The sequence below is a fragment of the Sturnira hondurensis genome, unplaced genomic scaffold (genome assembly GCF_014824575.4).
Source record: "Sturnira hondurensis isolate 20B ecotype Veracruz unplaced genomic scaffold, ASM1482457v3 Scaffold0009906, whole genome shotgun sequence".
In the NCBI taxonomy this organism is placed as follows: domain Eukaryota; kingdom Metazoa; phylum Chordata; class Mammalia; order Chiroptera; family Phyllostomidae; genus Sturnira; species Sturnira hondurensis.
This window is the reverse complement of record NW_028082537.1, coordinates 83,030-98,124: the sequence shown is the minus strand read 5'-3', so window position 1 is coordinate 98,124 and position 15,095 is coordinate 83,030. Positions and strand designations below refer to the sequence as shown.

Here is a 15,095-nt window from a genome sequence, read left to right as displayed (position 1 = left end):
AGATAAAGTGCTTCTCAGATAAGATCAAGTTGAAGGAGTTCATCATCACCAAGCCCTTATTATATGAAATGTTAAAGGGACTTATCTAAGAAAAAGAAGATAAAAAAATGTGAACAGTGAAAGGACAGCAAACTCACAGTTACTAACAACCACACCTAAAACAAAAGCAAACCAAGAGGACAGCTAGATCAGGAGTGGAACCATAGAAATGAAGAACACATGGGGAGTTAGCAACAGGGGAGTGGGAGGAGGAGAAGGGGGGAGAAGGTACAGAAAATAGCATAGATGGTAGGTAGAAAATGGATAGGGGGAGGGCGAGAATAGTGGGGGAAATATAGAATCTAAAGAACTTGAGACACGTGGTCATAAACTAAAGGGGGGAATGAATGGTGGGGGAGGGGGTGCGCAGGGTGGAGGGGAATGGGGGGGGGATAGAACAACCGTATTGGTATAATCAATAAAATATATTTTAAAAAATAAACAATTAAAAGAATGGTGTTCATTCTCCACTAAAGACACACTATAGAACATTTAGAAGACACTGAGCTGAAATATGATAAACGGAAGCCGTCAGTGCCATCGTCAGAAGACAGAAGAGAGACTGGCCCGCCCATGCACTCCCTGGCTTTGAGGCGGGCGGGCCGCCCATCTCTTCCACACTCCAGGAACAGAGCTCAGTTACTCTGATCTCACTTTAATTTGTTGACTGGAACAAAGGTCCTCAAGTAATACTGTCTTTAGGACAGAAAGAATTATTCTCAAAATTACTAGGTGACTTAACTACAATAGTAATGTAAAATGAATTAACTAGACCCAAATCAAGCTGGATGGATTGACATCTGCGGACCCAACTCATCTGAGTTTGCTATTACATAGAGGAAAATCCCATGAACAGAGGCAAGTACAGCTAGTTTGATGAACTGTGGATGTCTTACTTGAAATGAAGCCATTTGAAAGACAAAAAGCAGCAAGTTTATTCATCCAACCAGAATAAAAATAAGTGAAAGCAACTTGTTAGACAGTGAATAGAATGCAGACAGAAATGTGTGGTCGAGATAATACCTAATAGACTCAGCAAATTCAATTGCCTTTTGAATTAATCATTTAGAAAAATATGCACTTATCAGTGGATTTTCTAATGTACAGAAAAAAATTAAATTATCCAACGTGAGCAAACAATGGACCAAAATCACCACTGGCATCCAAATTTAGCTCTCCCAACATCAACATTATGCAGATATATGACAGATGGAAATGCTAGTTGAAATGATGATATTTTTCTAAAAAAAATAAAAAACTGCAGAAAACTTAATTTTTTAAATGAAGGTTTCTGTAGCCCTGACCCACATGGCTCAGTTGGTGTGGTGCTGTCCTGCAAACCCAAGGGTCTCTGGTTTGATTTCCCGTCAGCGCCCATGCCTAGGTTTTGGGCTCTGTCTTCTCTCACCCTCCTCCGCTGGGGCCCTTGCAAAAGGCAGCCAATTGATGTTTCCCTGAGAGGGAAAATGTTTTTTCTCCCTCTTCCCCTCCCTCCCCTTCTCTCTCTCTAAAATAAAAAAAATAACATTTTTTTAAAAAATTGAAGGTTTCTGTATATATTCAAGTAGTCTGAGAAATCTTGCCAGAGGAGTCCAATTTTTAAAATTCAAAATAATCACCACATTAAAAAGTACAAATTATATTTCATTTTGCTGGGGTTTCTCATATAAAGAATCAATCTTTTTACCAACCAATAGAAAAATAGTTTTTTACGCTAAGGGTGTGTTTATGTCTTGCAAAGAGCATATTGACAATTTATTGGCAAAAAAAGACTATACTTTCAGGGATCATTTCCATAGTTCATTATTGGCAAAAAATGTATATGGAGATATACAAATATAAAGATCTATCTATCTTGACTCTTAGAGAACACTTAGAATTTAATTTATTTGGGGGTTACTTTTTGTTGTAAAAATTTAGGACTTTCAAATTTAGGACTTTCAATGCCTTTACAATCTTATTTTTCTTTGATGTTTTTAATATACTTTTATGTCTCTAATTAGAACTGAAGGGTAGTTAAGGCAGGCAGGTTATACAAGTGAAATGCAGAGAGGCCAGAATCTGAGAAAATAACTGTGGAGCCATGGTTTAATAGCTTCTATAATCCCAGATTCCTTCCACTGGAGAGTGGTATCACACTGTGAATCAGAACTTCATACACTGTAGTTTATGAAACTGACCGGCTAGTGAGCCAAACTTTATGTCCAGTAAAGAATAAAATATGTAATATAAAAGCATGAAGAAAATATCAAAATTATGGAATTTGAAGGTCCACACACAGGGAAAGAAACATGTGTGAACTGCTTCCTAGGTTTGTAAGTCAGAAACTTCTACATCTGCAACTTGACAACTGTGCAGCTTTTAATAAAGAAAAAACAAACAAACACACAAAAACCGAGTAAGTACCAGTATTTGAATATAAAGTGCCTGGCTCATTGCTTGCCATATGGTAGGGACCTATGTAAGTTTTTCAACTTGCCTTTATGTAGGAAGATATGATCCTTCCTTTTTTGAAACTTAAAAAAAATCCTCACCCAAGAATATAATGACTGATTTTCAGAGAGAGAGGAAGGAGGAGAGAAAGAGACATTGATGTTAGAAACAATGATTAGTTGCCTCCTATATGCATCCCGACTAGGATCGAACCCTCAACCTAGGCATGTGCCCTGATGGGGGCTTGAACCCACAACCTTTTGGTGTACAGGATGACGTTTCAGTCAACTGAGCCACCCGGCCAGGGCATAATCCTTCCTTTAATTTGTCAAAGGTAAAAGTAGGTTTTAACATCTGCTTTTTGTGTGATAAAGAATTAAGAAATATTCAAACCAAAAAGGACAATGAGAGGTTTGAAAGAATATGTAATCAAATAACATTATAGATATGTAACATAAATACTAATGAGCATGGCTTACTTACACTGTGAAAGAGAAATCAGTGTGTTCTGGTGTGTGGGACATATAAACTAAATAATTTATAAATCATTTAATTGATTCAGAATTAAATATTCTGCCCTGAAATTATATGATATTATTGTTAACCAAGAAAAGGGAAAATCTGTACTCTGTTTCCACCCTCCTCCTCTTTCTAAAATGTTAATCTAAGATTCCAAAGTGCTCTTTGGATCACATTGATGAATAGTGGTGAAAGAGGAAAAAAGATTTTTTTAAATCATGCTTCCAAGCCAGACACTCCTCTGTCTTCCTCTGACCCATTCTGAGGAAGGCAGGAAAGCAGAAGGAAGCTGTGTCTTCAGAAAAATCAATCTTCTAGCTTTCCTACTTAAGGCTGGATTAGTTAACCAACTGTCCCTGGGTCTGCCTCTGGTTCTGCCTCTGGTTCTGCCCCTGGGTCTGCCCTGGACTAGACCTTTTTTTCCTCTATCTCTCTCTTTATTTATTTATTTTTTGGTCTGATTTATTGACAGAATGCACACCCTTGGGCATGCAAATTATATCATTTGATGATAATATTATGGAAAGTTTCTTTTTCTCTTAGGAAAAGGAAAACTTTTATCAAGGATTATGATAATCATAATATCAGCAAATCAAATTTATAAAATAGATGTCTTCTTCCCCATTTGTCATTTTTCCTTCTGCTAAAACCCCTCAGTCTTAAAATGGGGACACTACCTGTGGTCTTGATACAGAGAGATCTGATCAGATCATTGGGAAGAGTAGGAAGGCGAGGTAGGAGGAGGTTGCCGGAGGCAACAGTATACAGTTTAGTTTAGGACAGGATTGGTTGAGAAGCTGAATGCCTTTAAAGCAATGGAATCATGGGCCAGAAGATTTACAATAAAAAGATAGCAGAAACTGGCACTCGGGTTTGCAGATGCCTGGATGATTGTGCTGCAGCTGCCTTCCCAAAGGATGCTATTTTGGGTGGATTTTAGATAGGAAGGAACTCCCAGTGCAGCCTAGGATCAGGCTGGCCTGGCAGAGCACAGAGCACGGTAGGGCTATTTTTTTAGAGGGGGTGGTGCTTCTAGAGGGGACGAGCTCTGAGGCAGAAGACTGCCATTCTTCCAAAATTGTGGCACTTTAGTATCTTATGTTGTTTTAGTTTGTAAACTAACCCTATAGAAATAAGATAATTAAAAACTAACAGGGGGAATGACTCCGGTGTTAAAGAGTTTAGCTTCAACTGATAGGTTTAAGTGATTAAAGCTGAAACTAAAGAGTTCAAGATTTTAGCCTTAATTGATAGGCTTAAGCAACTAATGCATACAGAAAGCTGTTATTCCAAAATTGTGAGGCTTCTGAATAAAGATTTCTTTCCTTCATCACCAAACCTTTGTCTCTGGAATTTTTCCTGGAGGGTGGCAGGGGCAGCAGGACCCACTTGCTGTTTGGTAACAGTTTGGTGCCTGTGTCGTTTGTGCTCTGTGGAGGGTGGAAGAAGGGACTACGTGGACATTACTGAGCCACCTGGCACCTTAACATTACAATTCTGTGCTCGTGTCTAACAACCTAATTCTACTCTGAGGAAGGCACAACAGAAATCGAGCAAAGAGATCCAGGCAGTACTGGAAACATAAGGAGGCCAACGGAGGAAATGGTACAGCATGCATCACTCTCTCCAATTTGGGAATCTCATAGTAATTTTTAACAATCACATTTTTTGAAACAAAGAATATCTGTAGAAAAAATTTTTAATGTTCCATTCACTCAATTTATAAGTTTCAAGATAGAAAACTTATTTAAATGAAATCCAAGTGGCAATTTTTTTCCATTGGAGAAAAGAAAACCCTTGTACACTGTCGGGGGGATTACAAACTAGTGCAGTCACTATGGAAAACAGTATGAAGGTTCCTCAAAAAATTAAAAATAGAACTGATAAGGGAACTCAAGAATGGAAGATTTTGGCCTTAATTATAATTGCTAGGCTTAAATGATGAATGCCGGTGGAAAGCTTATTCCAGGAACTGGAATGCATACCTACATGACTCCAGGAGGTGGAGACAAGCAATTCAACCTTTGTGTCCCAGGGGTCTGCAAGCAATGGAGATGGTATCTGAGCCATTGTGTTCCAGGGAGGGAATGTCTGAGATGCAGATAAAGAACTGTTGATCAGCAGATAAAGAAGTACTTGGAAAGTTAGCAGGGACAGCAACTCTTATCTGATTAACCTTTTCCCTAACCCCTTACCTACCCTTTTCTTCTTATGAAAAGGTTGGTTTGAGATAAGAGATTAAGACAGTTTTTACGGCACATAATCCACCATCTTCTCAGATTGCTGGCAAATGAATAAAGCACCAGTAAAGATTCAATCCTTGTCTCTACTTAGAGCTTGGTTCTGGAAGTGACAGGCAGCGAGAATACTGACTTTTCTGGTTCCAGAACTCTATGACCCAGAAATCCCACTTCTGGATATCTCTGAAGAAATCCAAAATACTAATTTAAAAAGATCCATGCGTTCCTATGCTCACTGCAGCATTATTTAAATAGTCAGGATATGGAAGCAACCTAAGTGCGCACTGGTAGACAAATGGATAAAAAGCTGTGGTACTACATATAATGGAATATTACTTGGGCATAAAAAAGAATGAAACCTTATGTTTGCAACAATATGGATGAATCTAGAGGGTATTACGCTACATGAAATAATTCCAACAAAGATACCTTATGATTTTACATTTATGTGGAATTTAAAAAACAAAATAAACAACAAAGGAAACTAAGTAACACTATCAAAGGGCAGCAGAGGGTATGGCACCACAAAATATGCCTTTCAGAATACCGATTGCTTCAAAATCGGGTAATTTTCAAGAAAGAAAAGACTTAGGAAACAATTTTTAACCCCCTTCCCTGCCTAAGGAAATTTAAATAGAAAACCTACTCCAGGAAGAGAGCTATCATTTTAGATAACATGAACTAAGTGTGCTAGACAGGGAGGAACCTAGCAAGAATCTTTTGATCACAGTCCTCACTGTGTCCTCTTGTTAACTGTGGGCCAGCAAGCATTTATGGAACTAACGCTTGCTTTCCATCTCCCTGTGAATTGCCTTCTCGCCCTTCGAAGTCCAAACTACAAACCTCTATTACCCTTTCTCCTTAGCTCAAGAGGGTCTATAAGCCCTAAAACTGCCTGATCTGTCCTGGGCTCTCACTTTGAAAACCCTGTACGCACACACTAGTAAATGTGGTAATTTTCTCCTATTAATCTGCCTCATGTTAATCTCATTATTGTCCAGCCAAGAAAACTTAGAAGGGGAGCAGGAAACTTGTTTTTACTCCCCTACATTATCAATCCCACTGTTGTCAATGGAAGTGTGTGACTGGATGTGTGTGTGTGTGTGTTCTGTTGGTGGTGATAGGGAAAACAGACCAATTTTTAACTCTAAGAAATGTATGAAAATGGCTTCAATTCTCATGAAAAAAAGAAACCAGGTCTGTGATGATAACAGAGCAGCTAACACAAAGCCTCTACCAATTATTTAATAGACCAGTGAGTGGAGTGCAAGGTGAGTTCCGAGCACCAGCTCCAGTTTTCTATTTATATTAAGGCCCATCTCCGGTGCTGAGTGTAACGGTGCCACTGCCACACTAACAGTAAGAAAAAATGAACTCCAGTGTCCTGGTTTTCCTCAAAACTACCGAGACCTGAGGTCACAAGGCAACCAAGCAAACCCTACTCCAAAGAGAAAAAAACCTCTTCAAGGGACACGCCAACTATCTCACCTCTCGGAGAACACAGGAGAAAGAGATAATGGCGATGTAAGTGTGTTAGAAAAAATCAGCTAACATTTTAACTGATGACCTTTCTCTGCCTAGAGACATCGCCTCTAGTGGCCAACACCGGAACCTGGCCAGTTTTCAGATTCTCTGATTGGATACACCAGAGAGCTACAAAGTATATTCTACAAAGTATATTGTTACAAAGTATTTTTTACACCAGCACTGTAATATAGTGGGGGGATTTTCAAATGCAATAACTTTGGAATAGATGTTGTCCTAATATAATCTTTCTCATTTTCACTTCTTTTGAAGATCTGCTCTACATCTAGCAGTGAATCATTTCCAAATCTACCATCTCTGCTGGGGTTGTCTGGGAGGGGGAAGGAAGGATGATGAAATTCAGCAAGGAGGGGCGGCTTCTTTCTTTCCTTCTCTGCCTCAGAAATCATGTGCTCTGCACTGAAAATTAAATAAGTCGTCAGGGTGGATTACAATTAATTTGCATTTTAACTTAGAAGTTGATCTTCTGAAATTGGAAAATCTACATACATGTGATGGTTGTGGCCAAAATTTTTGATATTTTATACTTATGAAATCTGTGTCTCTGAATCACTTAAGTCATTGAGTCTTCATATTGACAATATTATGACTCTTGAAAGGTTAAAGTTTTGTTTTCACTTTAAGGCATACTAAACTGAACAATATTTCATCAATGGTAAGACCCCTGCTATTGTCCACGATAGAAAAACTAAATAATTTCTAAAATGTTAAATCAGGTATGTATCCAGAAGTGATTATCAAGAACTGTTGAGAAGAACCCTGACTGGTCTGGCTCAGTGGGTCGGGCATCATTCTGCAAACCAAAGGCCACTGGTTTAGTTCCCAGTCAGAACATACGCCTGAGTAGCAGGCCGGGTCCCTGTCTGGGGCCATGGGAAAGGCAACTGATCAATATTTCTCTCCTTTTTTCCTCCCCTTCCCTCTCTATAAAAATAAATAAATAAATAAAAATTTGTAAAAAACCTGCTCAGAACCAAGTGCGGTAAATTTTACACACACATTTTAAGTGAAGGCTTGACTGCCTAGGTCAGCCTCCCAGTTTCATCACTCACTATCTAGGATCCCTGAGGTAGGTTACTTATTTTTCCAGGATTCATTTCTCTTATCCTCAATAACTGGGTGGCAAAATACAGAAATCATAGGATTGTTGTGAAGATCGAGAAGCTCATCTGTGTAAACACGCAGCCTAACAGGTTAAATAGGAAATCAATGGCCATGAACAGAGGCCTGTATTAATTGCTCTGTCATATCCACCACACAGATCCGGAAACTGCCTCAGAATATTTGTGTAAGAAATCATGGCTGGTAACTAATGAACTCAGGCTTAAACTGTTTGCAGACTGCTAGGTTTTTCTTTTTTGCCCTTTATATCAAACTTCTTCACTCAGATCCATAACGCGGTCTACATGTGTTATCTGAATCATAAATGTTTCTGGTTAAATCTTCCCCAGGCTCAGAGTAAGAAACCCATGTAAAATGGAAGATCCTAGATTAATGCAATTTTTTTCAAAAATGTTCTGTAAACTCATGGATTACAAGAAAACTGAAAATCATTTAAGATCTATCTTAACTTTGAATATACCACTCATCCTCTCACTGCAGAAATTGTTAATTTAATTGATCAACAGTTAAATTAATGGTGGCTTCTCAAAATAATTCTTTTTCATTTTCTATAATATATGCAATTATTAATGAAACTTGCAATTGCAGAAATAAGTACACTTGAAAAGTGATCATAACCACAAAGTGTTGATATGCCAAGTAAAGCAAAAATTTTCTTCATAGCAGATAAAAATAAATTTAAAATGTTAAAGCACTCACTGCAGCTTGCCGATGAGTATTGGAGAGTATTCCATGAATCTTCACTTTGTCCTTTTCCATTTGGTCTATGTTCACCCACAAATCCCGGCTGGCAGAATCAGATGGGCCGTAGATCCGAGATATATAGTAGTTGTGGTCTGTGTCCTCCTATAATAATAGAGAATAATGCATGTCAAGAACAAAGCAGAGATGGAACTTGAGGGCATTAGGCTAAGTGAAATGATTCGGGGAATGACAAGTACTGCACGTTTTGATAGTAGAATCTAAAAAAAGCTGAACTCACGGAAACACAGAGTAGAATTGTGGTTACCAGGTTCCAGGGTTTTGGGAAAATGGGGAAATGCTGGTCAAAGCTGACTTCTTAAAAGAAATCTTGCAGGCAAGAAGGGGCTGGAAAGAAGTATTCAAAGTCATGAAAGGCAAGGACCTACATCCAAGTTTACTCTATTCAGCAAAGTGATAATGGGGGGGGAGGGAGAAGGGTTGTCAAAGAACATGTATAAAGGACCCAAGGACAAAGTCAAAGGAGGGTAACATCGAGGGTGAGAGGTGGGGGTGGCTGGGGTGGAGGGAAGTGGTGGAGGAAAAATAGAGACAACTATACTTGAACAACAATAAAAAATACTTTAATAAATAGAATGGATGGGCAGATAAAGTGTTCCCAGCTAAGGTAAAGTTAAAGGAGTTCGTCATCACCAAGCCCTTATTACATGAAATGATAAAGGAATTTTTCTAAGAAAAAGATGATCAAAAATATGAACAGTAAAATGACAACTAATTCACAACTATCAACAACTTAACCTAAAAAACAAAACAAAACCAAAAACAAGCAAAGCAAACAATTAGAACAGGAACAGAATCACAGAAATGGAGATTACACGGAGGGTTGTCAGTGGGGAGAGGAAAGGGGAGAGTAGAGGAAAGAGTTCAGGGAATGAGAAGCACAAACGGTAGGTACAATACAGACAGGGGGAGGGTAAGGCTAGTGTGGGAACTGGAGAAGCTGAAGAACTTGTATGGAGGACACAGACTACGGTGGGGGCGGGATGCGGATGCACCTAAGCAGGTGCAGCGGGCAGGAGAACAGCGAGGAGAAAGAATAATGGGACAACCGTAATAGCATAATCAATAAAATACATATATTTTTTAAAAGAGTACAAACTTCAAGTTATAAAATGAAGAAGTTCTGAGGATCTCCTCTACAGCATGGTGACTACAGTTAACACTGTATTAACAGTGTATCATACACTTAAAAGTTGCTGAGAGTAGATTTTAAATGTCTTCCCCACAACAAAGAACTGGTAATTAGGTCATACGATATCAGTGTGAGCTGATGCTCTGGTGCTAATCATTCTGCAATATATTAGTACACCAAGTTGACATGTTGGATACTTCAGACTTACACAATGTTTCATGTCAATGATATCTCAATAAAGCTGAAAAAAAGAAGCATTTAAATCACTATGTATCTAACTTATCATTCACAGAGTTCCCTTAAAAAGAAATAGAAAACTCAGTCTTCAAAAGAAAGGAACAGAGACAGTGTCCCTAAAATTCTTAAAATACAAACAAAAAATGATACTTATAAAATTAGAAACATTAATATTCTTCAAAGTAGCCAAAAGAGTTAAATAATCTTGAAGGGGTGTGAGTTACATTTAAAAGTATATAAAATTAATAAGCCTCTTTAGAAGAAATTGCTAAATAAATAAAACTTAGAGGGAACAGTACAATCTGTGTATAACAGTCTTTCTGCTAATAGTAGTATTAGGGGTCGCTCTAATTGCTGATGAAAGAAAATGTCACTTTGGAACTTTTTACTGAAAACCTGAACTGTGATTACCAGTGAGTGACAACAAATTAAAACTTCTCTTCTTTAACACTAGGATTATATTAGGGCCTGCTTTCAGGTAATGGTCCTAGACATGGAAATAATACATTTTTCTCTATAACTTGGATTACTAAATTCTACTCTTAGTTCTCATTATTGATATCAGCATGGTGCCTGTCACAGAACCTTTATTTTTTTCTCATGTGTTTCTCACTCACTGAAGAGGTTTAAATGTTTTTAAAGGTTACTTTGCTAAGTTACACCCAGAAAAATCATGATTCTTGACTAATTCAAATTGCAATTAATTTTTTACCATGAAATGTAATTATACATATCAATTGGAAAAGTCCACTAGGTAAAATATATTTAAAACATTTAGATATGTGTAAGAATAACAGTTACTGAATAGAGTGTCTATGAATTGAATAATGTTCAGGATATGAATTTTATCCAATGCACTTATTGGTTGTGCTAATTAAATAAAGTACATTTGTTGAGTTGCAGCCAGGGGACCCCCAAAGAAGGATTTGTAATGGGGCTCAGAACTCAGGGTGCCCAGGAAATATTAAAAATATGGTCTGTCCTCACCCCCACAAGTCTGAGCTGGAGGATGGGATACATGGAGCAAGGCCATTGGGTTGTTTTGCATAGCAATAGCTTTGCAGCTAACCTCTGGAATGGTCATTTAACATATCTATAACCTTTAACTGGTTTCACAGATATATTAAATAGCTGTGGCCAGGCTTTGAGCTAGGGAGAAGGGAGTGACTTCCACCTAAGATGTAACTGGGAGGCAACTCCCAGCCCCCAGTTACAGTGTCTGCATGAGAGCTTGGAGATGACTTGCTCCACGCCACGCATGGGGCCCTGCCTGCCCAGACTCACTATGGCAGCCCAGTAAAGCTGGAGGGTATGGGAGTCCTGGCAAACGTAGCTGATTGTGGGAGGAGTCAGAAGTGGGACTCCAGAGGAAGATTGGTGAGGGGATTTAAGCCCAGAGGTGGCAGCCACTGAGGAGAGAACCACCACTTTTGGCCAGAATGGGGACTCCCGCAGCCCTGTGAAGGAGAATCACATGTTTTTGGCAGAGTGGGGATCCCCCCCTACACACACTGCAGCCATGAGAAGAATCACCGCTCGGCTTTAGCAGAGAGCTGCCATGCAGCTTTCTATTTTTTTTCCTGAGATATGGTACCCTGGACTGGACAAAGGAGGAGAAAAGGACTGTGTGTGTCTGTGGGTGTCTTAAGGGACTTTGGGATTCTGATGAAGACATTAAGTCATTACTCCTAAGTCTGTATAACTTGAATAAATAATTCCTTTCCTTTTCACCTATCTGTAACATGGACAGCTATAATTCTCTGGTGAAAGGAAAGGTGAACCTGGTACAGGGGGACCCCAGGAGAAGGGGCGTCAACTAGGTAACACTGTGGGACCCCCTTCCCTGGCGGCCAGTGCGGGAAAACCATGGGAGACCACGTGTGCAGTGGCTTTAAAGTAATACAACTACTAGTACACGCACAGTAAAAGCCTGCCAAAACTAGCCAGGAAGGATCCGCCCTATGAGCATAGAGTCCCTCCAGCCCATGAGGTCAATCTCTGCTTGGAGTTGGCCTGCTCCCATGTTCTCTGCTATAAACTCCAGGTGTTTGGTTCAATTCTTTGTCCCGATTACCAAGAACCTGGTTACCTGTGCCCACCTGTGACACAATTACTCTTGAAATCCTGTGAAAGCAAAACCCCAGGTACCTATTCAAGAGTCTCTATATATATCAGTCTCTCTCTCTCTCTATATATATATATATACATACGTATTTATATATACATATATATATGTATATATATATATGTATATATATATATCTGACTACATAAAGGAAAAGAATATTCTAAATAGATTTTGCTGCATGACTAAAAATAATGACACTAAATATAAATAATATTATATGCCAATATATAATTAACATATAATATTGAGAACAATAAGTATATGTTAACAGTAAGATTAAAAAATAATAAAGTTCCTAAGTAAACTCCAATTAAACTCTGGATGTCACATACAAATTGTGTATACGCATGATGAAAGATTAGGAAATTCTGCAGAGAAAGAAGAAAAAAGAGAAACAAGGACAAAAGCGGAAATAAAATTCTAGGTAGTCCAAGAGAAATTCCATACCTTAGGGTTGCCAGCACTCCCTTGCAAAAGATTAGGGAGAATCGTTGAGCTCAGTAATTCAGGAAAGCAATGAAATAGCTGCCTTAAAAATGTGACATTTTAGCACTATGAAATTATTCAGACCACATGTGGTCCTTTATAGGAGTAATGGTACTTAAAGAGTTGTTAAAAGCCACTTCAGGCACAAAGACTTTCCTTTACTTCTCAAAAGCAAACTATTTCTGATACCATAGAAAATGAAACAAAACACTACTGTGATACACCTAGTTGCCAACCCCTTTAGGAAACCAACAGTTCCTGAAAGTAGATTGCACAGCAGGTAGCTATAAACCCTGTAAAGCCATGCTTCTCAAACACACCGGGAAATGCACAGCTGTAAACAGACAGGGGACATCCTCCAAAAACACAGAGAAAAAGCCCTCATAACTGTAGCCAAACCATTCTGCAACATGCAGTTTATACAATTTCTAACCCAAACACTGTCTTTTATATCGTGGCAGTTGAATTGCTTTTATAATGGATAACTTTTATGAATACAGACACTGCCTTATGCAGTAATAGGATTTGCATTCCAAATTAATTTTGTTATGTACTAAAAAAATCAAGAATATGTTAAATGAACATCACTGTGCTAGTCATTTAAATATATGAATACATAAAATATAATCAAAGTCCTTAGGTAAATTTATTTAGCATTAGATCAATTGGTTACCTCACAAAAATAGTTTCACAATAAGTAAAGGAATATTATAATTTCAATAGTTTCTGCCAGGTGTTAATATATACAAATATATAAATTATTTCACAAAGACTGTATAGTGCATTAAAAGGCAAAGGTATTTTAAAGTATTACCTGTGTATATTAAACCACCCAGAAATCAAATATTAAAAAATTGTTCGCTGTGATATAAAAATCACCTTAATATAAGAAACCAAAGGACATGATAAAAGTTTTTAAAAAGAGAGAAGGAATGAACTGGCAGCACTCAGGAAAAAAAATACAGAGATGAACTCAGTAGTGACAAGAGCAGAATAAACATAAAATTACTAGCCAGGACACCGACAATTGTCTTACAAAATATACAAGAGATGAATAGAAAATAAGAATAAAATAAATGTCAAGGATAGACAATTAAATAAATTATGAAAAAGGATACACAAACACATACTTGGCATAGAAACATTCTTTTAAAATGTTAGAACAATTTTTCTGAGATAAAGAAAGACTTGAACTTATATAACATGTCCCCCCAAAATTTACAATAGGATTTTGAGTAGTAAGAAATTTCCTGGTAAGATTTCTCACAGATTTTTTTTTATCCTTCCCTGGGGACATTTGTTCATTGCTTTTTTACAGAGAGAGAAAGGGACAGAGAACGGGGGAGCTAGAGAAACACCAATGCGAGAGAGAAGCATCGATTGGCTGCATCTGTAAGTGCCCGGACACGGAAGGGAACATACACATCCAGACAGAGGACGGAACCTGCAACCTAGGTATGTGCCCTGACCGGGAATCAAACCTGCAGCCCTGTGGGATAACACTGCAGCCAAATGAGCCACACCAGCCAGGGCAGATTCTCTTTAAGGAAATCTTACAAGAGTGTAGAAAGACAAATCAAGCTATGTATGAGGAAAAAACCTTGGATAGTTTTGTACTTCCTCATAATATCCAGTAGAAACAATGTCTACACAATCTGAGAGAAGAAAGTTGTGACTCAAGAATTATTTACCCAACCAAGTTAAAACTTACATATAAGGGCAATAAATATATTTCTAATACATACAAACACAGAGGGAATGTACCATAAATGAAACTTCCTTAACAATGTAATGACTCATCACAGAACCAGTTCCATCAAGGGGTGAATCACACATGGCCCAGGACGAGGGAAGCGTTAGATGCACTGGCTCCACAGAAATTATGTTCAGAGAAACAGGGCATTTTAGTTATTGTGGTTATAAGTCACATTGCAAATATCAACCATGAAAATAAATTTAAAAATAGTCTAAGTTGATTATTGTATTTCATAGCAGGAAATCAATAGGTAAATCTGAACCATAGAAATCTAGTGTTAAAAAATAAGAGACCCAAATTTTTAAGATAACCATTTGAGGAAAAAGCCTGAAACTAGTGACCTGAGGATGGCATGCATATAACCAAAGGCTAGTAGGTACTGTGGGGGCGACTTTGCCTGCAAGTCCCCCCGTCCACCACGGATGAAAGTAACACTACCAAGACATAATCTGCTTGGGGAGAAGAGGTGGCCAATTTCTCAGAGGAAAAAGGCCAAGAGCCCCTTCCTCAATGGCCTTTATTGGGTTGTAATAAACAAGAATATGGGTGGTAAGGATCAAACAGTAGATAACATTTCAAAGAAATCTGAGGGCTTAGTCTGAGTCAGTGTCTATCAGGAAAGGGGTTGCAGAAACTTTGGGAGACATACTCATTTCCTGCTTGGACCCTTAACATATGAATGAAAACACTCTTAGC

The 15,095-nt window shown here is 38.2% G+C and overlaps 1 protein-coding gene across 1 annotated transcript in view; it reads right to left on the bottom strand.

Annotated features, from left to right (window-relative positions):
• The window catches only part of PLXDC2 (plexin domain containing 2), a 247,051-nt gene that overhangs the window by 199,050 nt on the left and 32,906 nt on the right, over positions 1-15,095 (bottom strand). The window contains exon 3 of the mRNA XM_037058125.1: positions 8,598-8,744. Coding sequence (XP_036914020.1) covers positions 8,598-8,744 — 147 coding nt within the window. The remainder of the gene's footprint in view (positions 1-8,597; positions 8,745-15,095) is intronic.